At 34.3% G+C, this 6,560-nt stretch overlaps 1 protein-coding gene across 1 annotated transcript; it reads left to right on the top strand.

Annotated features, from left to right (window-relative positions):
- Positions 1-247: 247 nt before the first annotated feature.
- LOC100370777 (cystatin-like) lies at positions 248-6,073 on the top strand. Its single transcript, XM_002740347.3, has 3 exons — positions 248-491; positions 1,904-2,011; positions 5,723-6,073. The coding sequence occupies exons 1-3, from the start codon at positions 276-278 to the stop codon at positions 5,840-5,842; spliced, it is 444 nt and encodes a 147-aa protein (XP_002740393.1). The 5' UTR covers positions 248-275; the 3' UTR covers positions 5,843-6,073.
- Positions 6,074-6,560: the final 487 nt, after the last annotated feature.

The following is a 6,560-nucleotide window of genomic DNA, read 5'->3' as shown; positions in this document are numbered from 1 at the left end:
TTTGTTTATGTTCCAAATAAAATATCCTATCCTATATTGTAAATTGCACAGAGGTAACACAACAACACATTTCCCTCTACATTCCCTTTCATTATACAACAGTCTTTGTGCTGAGGCAGTTGTGGTTCACAATCATAACCAGTTAGTTCTCTTGTAAACATGTATATTTATAACTACCCCAGCTGGTAGGTAGGTTTTCAAATACGATAGCGCCCTCTCACAAATAATATTGTAATTCGTTCTTTCGAAACTGTCTACGTCATTCTGTAAACAACATGGCTTCCTTCTACGACGGCAAAATGTTGGTGTCGCTCGCTTTATTCGCCCTTATTACGTTATCACGAGGGAAATTGCTAGGAGCACCGGAAGATATTGGTCTCAACGACGATCGCGTCCAGGACGCTGCAGAATTTGCTGTGGATGAATGGAATAAGATGTCGAATGCAATGTATTTGAGTCAGTTGGTGGAAGTCCTGTCAGCCAAACAACAGGTAAACAATCGTTTTTAGTCGAAATAAACAGCCGTTTCCACCGACAAATTAGGTTCGAATTAGTCGAACAAAGATCACCCCGCCGCTTTACGGTTCCAGAACATTTGCTTTGTATCATGAGACTGGGCCTGTTGGCGGGGGCGGGGGGTATCGTCACTTCGGACTGAAAATCGAATAATTCGATCAGTACTATGGCTCATCACAGTGGGTTCATAGACCCATGACCGACCTTATTTTGGTTTACTTGACGATGTGCTTCCGGCAGCGATCGACAAGAGAAAACGCAAAAAATAACGTTAACAAACACAAAATAAACCGCATAAATACTATTTATTATTAATTTTTCACCCCCCCCCCCCCACACACTAATGAAATGCAGCCAGGGGTGAACGCCTCTCGTGAACTACGTTTGAACTTCGTGACCAATCAGAGAAAGCGAACTCTTGTTTATTCCTGTTGACGAGTTGCGAGTTTCATACTGTTTTTATTTATACACAAAAACGTAGAGATGGTTCACGGGCCCTTGACATGAGAAAAAAAAATTAAAAAAAATTATCAATAAAATACATGTAATATATAAATATATATTAAACGTTGTATTTGTTTATTTGCCTCTACTGCCGATTAAGTCATTAGGATTATATTGTATAACTTGCTATGGCAGTACTTGTGTAAAGGAAAGGGTATGAAACTCAAGTTGACATATAATAATGCTCGATTACTTATTGTTAACAGAACAAGGCCAGGAATGCGTACAAACAATAGGTGGGCATCCCCATTCTACCAAGCTTATTCCAGTTATGACTTATTTGACTTAATTATATATCTCCTGGTGGATAATAGGGCCAGCATCTCTCCTCAATGCTTGTCTTGAACCGCTATTTCTGCCTCTGCCCAAATCTTGTATCCCCATTGATTTCTTCCCAGTTATAATACCCAGTATTTCTCTAGGCTCTTGATTGGAGTGTTAGTGACTTCTGTGAAATTTTGTTTTCACGAATGCCATGAAATCTTAACATTGTGAACATTTCTAGCAATGAAAATAGATTTACAGTAGCATCCATTCCATGTAATATAAATTGATTAATACAAATGCTTCATTTTATACAGTGCACGTAATTCATTAGGGAGAATACACTGCTGCTGTTAAATTATTGTTGAGACCTTGACAACTTTTCTATAGACAGGTGTACATTATTATTATTATTATAGCGCATCTTGCTTTATTTACTGTGATAAATGTAACAATGACTATGCCAACCCATTGGGGCTTGACTTATTTCCTGGATAGTGAGATTCTCTGAAATCTTCTGAGCCTTCAAATAGGACATTTCCATGACCTTTCACTTTTACATCCCATTCAAAATGATCTGTCTACCCACAGTAACTTCTTGTATTTTGAATATTTCCAGGTTGTACATGGATATAATTACATAATGACAATTGAGATTGGACCAACAACTTGTCGCAATGAGCCAGATATAGATGTGACTCAGTGTAAGCTGGATAAAACACAACAGGTAAGGGCTGGTTGTCTAAGAATTGATAGAAAATGAATTGCTTTGACAGATGTTGTTCTGCCATAATTATTATATACTTACAGCAAGTCTCACAAGTATTGGGGCAGCCGATTTGCGAACTCGCTAGCGAATTGGGTAACTGCTTGGGTTTTGACTAAACAGATGGCTTTTGAATCTCGCTGGCACCGTCTTGTGGCCGTTCCACTCTGGGTGAGCAGTCAACCGATTCGCTAGCAAGTTTCCAAATTGGCTGCCCCTATACTTGCGAGACTTGCTGTAATGGTCTAGAATGCGACTGATTTAATATGGTTCATATGTTTTTCAAACACATAAACTTTGATGCAAAAATAGGTCTTAATATACTCTTGTAATATGCCGAAACTTAAAGGAAGCCTGCATATAGATAACAAATTAAAGCATCCCTGTAGAATTTAACATGGTTGTTTCACTGTATTAATAATAATTTATTTACCTAGAAAAATATTTCAAACAATACTCAAAATTGTACATGCAGTCTAGGTAAAATGGAATCTGAAATAGCTTAAAAGCTAGTCGAGTCAGATCCCTGACATAACTTGAATTTAATGACTTAAGTTAAGACTGACAGTAGGTTACACCTCAGTATATTTCAAATAAACAAATATAATAATATATATATATATATATATATGTATATACATACATTTATAATAAATATTAGTTCTATTCTAAATACTCTGACTATAAATTTTCCCGTATAGTATTTTTGAATATAAGTTTTTGTTTAGACCTTAAAGAAATTGATATGCTGTTCCAAAGTTTGGCTCCTAAATAAGATATTGCGAATGTCCCCGCTACTGTGTTCATTCTAGGTACAAGTAAATCATTTCGACATCTTTGTCGTGTTTTATATTTATGATGTAAATACTGCAAATTATATGTTGACATTGATTGTGGGAGATTCTCATGAGTTATATCATACATAAAACTTAAAAGTAATGACTTATGAAGTTTAAAAATATCAAGAATTTGGAGAGTATTAAAAATTGGTGGAGCATGCGCAGTAAAGTCGGAAAACGTTATAATTCTGGCTATCATTTTTTGTGCGGTATGTATAACTAAGATTTGACGGGTATGTACTACCCCAAACTTCTAAACCATAGGTGATATGAGGCTGTATCAACGTTTTGTATAACAAAAGGAGAATATGCCGTGGGACATAATGTCTTCATTTTAAAAGAATACCCGTCTTTTTCCTAATAGTTTTATTGATCTTTGAAATGTGATTATCCCAGGTCAGATATTTATCAATTTCCACCCCTACGAAAGTTGCTGATTCAGTCTCATATACTTAGTTGTTTTTTATGGACAGGGCACCTCTTACTGTCACACACATACACCTACCACTGATGATCATATATTTTGTTTTTGAACAATTGATAGTCAACTTATTTGCATCACACCAGTGTACAACACTGTTTAAATGTTTGTTAATAATACACAAATCAATATCTGCCCCTGGTGAAAAAGAATGAAACAAATTGGAGTCATCAGCAAAGAGTCTAAAGTTAAAAAAATTTGTAGAGTTTGGGAAATCATTAATGTATAAAAGAAATAAGGTAGAGCCAAGTACTGAACCTTGTGGTACACCACATGATATAGGAAGTTGCCCAGATGAAACACCATTTGAAAAAATGAATTGTGATCTATCTTCTAGATAACTATTAAACCACTTATTTGAAAGCCCGCGTATACCATAATGACCCATTTTTTCCAGCAAAATTGTATGATTAATAGTATCAAAAGCTTTTGTAAAATTGATAAATATTCCAATAGTTGGCTTGCCCTCATCAATTTGAAGGAGTAGTGTGTTTATTAAATTGATTAGGGAAAGCTTAGTGCTGAATTTATTACGAAACCTGTATTGATGCTTGTAAAGAATTTTCAATTTCTCCAAATAATGCAGTAGTTGTTTGTTAACTATTTTTTCTAGAACCTTGCTAATAAGGGCCTATAGTTTCCAGGGATATTGTTTGGGCGTTACCTTTGCCATTTTTAATGCATTTGGAAAATGTCCCTGTAAAAATGATAAATTAAAAATAAAACAAAGTGGTTTACAAATGATATCAGCTCCATCTACAAGAAGTCGTGCCGGTAAACAGTCATAGCCTGACGATTTGTTCTGATCAAGGTGGCTTAATGTCAAAGCTACCTCCTGTTCTGTCATTGGTGCAAGGAAGAATGAATTCACATTGGGGTCATTAAGATAGTGATCGAAATTGTTTGGGGAATTGCTAATATTTGAGGCAAGGTTGGGTCCAATATTAACAAAGTAGTTATTGAAGGCTTCTGCAATGTCAGTGGGATTGGATAGTATTTTATCGGCGTTATCAACATTAATTTTTAGTTCTTTTGGTAAAGTTTGTTTTATGTTTTCAGTGGGACCAAGTAAGTCATTGATAATTTTCCAAATTTTACCAGAATTATTATAATACTTAGTAAATAGATCCGAATAATAATTTTTCTCTGCTTTTCTTCATACACTGGTAAGCATGTTGCGATATATTTTATAGGTGGCAAATTCATGAGAGGCGTGATTACTATTTAAAACTTTGAGATACAGTTTATGTTTTTTCTTAATTGACTTTTTAATTGCTGATGTAATCCAAGGCTTTTCCTTCTTCAAATTGTTACATTCTTACTCACAATGGGTGCATGTTTATTACATATCTCATTAAAACTGATGTAGAATGTGTTGTAGGCCAAGTTAACACCCAGTTGTCTGTAGACCCTGTCCCAAGATTGAATAGACAAATCATTTTTTAAAGTTGTTTGACTTATAGTTTTTAAATTCTCTGTAATATTTTTTTGTACTGTGCGACTTAACAGAAAGTACATTTTCAAAAATAGCATAAATTGGGAAGTGGTCAGTTACATCAGTTGTAATGGTACCAACATGTGTGCAACATGTATTAATATTGGAATATATGTGGTCAATAATAGTACTGCTGGTACTAGTAACACGAGTAACGAGTATTAGTAACAGGTAGAAATGCAAAAGTTGCTTGCAACTGATCTTGGGATGTACTTATTTTGGTTCGTCTCCATGGTATACCAGAAATGGTTCCTTTTAGTTTTATAATGAAATCTATCCGAATTGGTCACTGGAGCGGTTGTATCTGACTACTGTCATCTCTTTTCATATGACATTCAAAGTCAATACCATATGTAGAAATTAGATTGTAGCCAATAACAAATCTACAAACCAATATTTATTTCCTCACCCAAGATATTTATCAACAATTATATGAACCTGTATTATAAATCAATCAATACAACTAATGCTATGATAGAAGAATGACACATAGAAAATAGCCTGGTGATGTTTTTTCTATTTTTTCATTCAATCCTGAAAGCAGTATCAAATCTTGAACAGATTTAGTTCATTGGTGCTAATAATTGCACACTTGTATTTTTATTGCAATACCATTCAAAGAAAGTTGCTATTTTAATATTAATAATGCCAAAACAAAAATATATACATACATCATAAGTTGAGTATAAAACAGTGTTCGTCTGTTTTGTTGTACAGTGTGTAGTGATGCCAGCTGTTGTTTTTAAAATGTATTATTACAAGCTGTCATGATCTGTGTATAATTGTTGGTTTCCTCATCTGAAAAGAAACATCAACAATTTACTGTATTTAGTTGTATTTTTTTGTTTTGATTCCAGCACTCAATCTGTGAAGTGACCGTTAACGTCTTGCAGGACAAACCAGAGAATGAACCCACCATGACCTTTGCACAACGTAAGCCGATGTGTACAACTGTAGAAAAGTTAATAGGAGATTGATCTGTAAACTACAGTGACTTATCACAAGGTCATTGAGGTCATCTCCATGACAGCGATAAGTAGTCAAGTATAATAAAATTTATTTAGTCTATACAAGAGTTATAAAGTGTTTGACCCTTCACCTCCTGTGTAAAGTTTGACCCCCACCTTCTATCTCAACATTAACCCTTTATTTTACAATAGTCCATTTGTTAAATGTGATAAATAATGAAAAATCATATTTTCAACTTCTATGTTGCAGATTTCATTTCATGAAAAATTCTCCAATTTTTTTTGTGGATGAATTTCATTTTACCAAAAACAGAAGAAATTAAAGCAGTTGAGTTTCAGGAAAATAAAATTTACTTAAAAGTTGTAAACCACTACTAAGTATGTGACCGTATTGTGGCTGTTTTTTGATGCATTAGTTCTATAAAGGTAGCTGAACTGTTTTTATTATATTACATGTTAATTACAATTTAAGTGTACCTTAGAAAATGGTGCTACTGAGTTTTCCCTTTGTACTGGTGACTCAAATCTACATCCTGGGGATGGCTGGTATCCTAGTAGTCTGATATTACTACTTTGAATGCCAACATCAAAATTTTTCATCTTTCACAAAAACATTAAATATTTCACCGAGAACCACATTGGGCGACACATATCAATGTATTTCACTGAAAACCACATTGGGTAGACACATATCAATGTATTTCACTGAAAACCACATTGGGTAGAC

Source organism: Saccoglossus kowalevskii, chromosome 17, assembly GCF_978046115.1.
Source record: "Saccoglossus kowalevskii chromosome 17, keSacKowa6.1, whole genome shotgun sequence".
NCBI classification, from domain to species: domain Eukaryota; kingdom Metazoa; phylum Hemichordata; class Enteropneusta; family Harrimaniidae; genus Saccoglossus; species Saccoglossus kowalevskii.
Note: the sequence above shows the minus strand (reverse complement) of the source record. Positions and strands in the feature narration are given on the sequence as shown.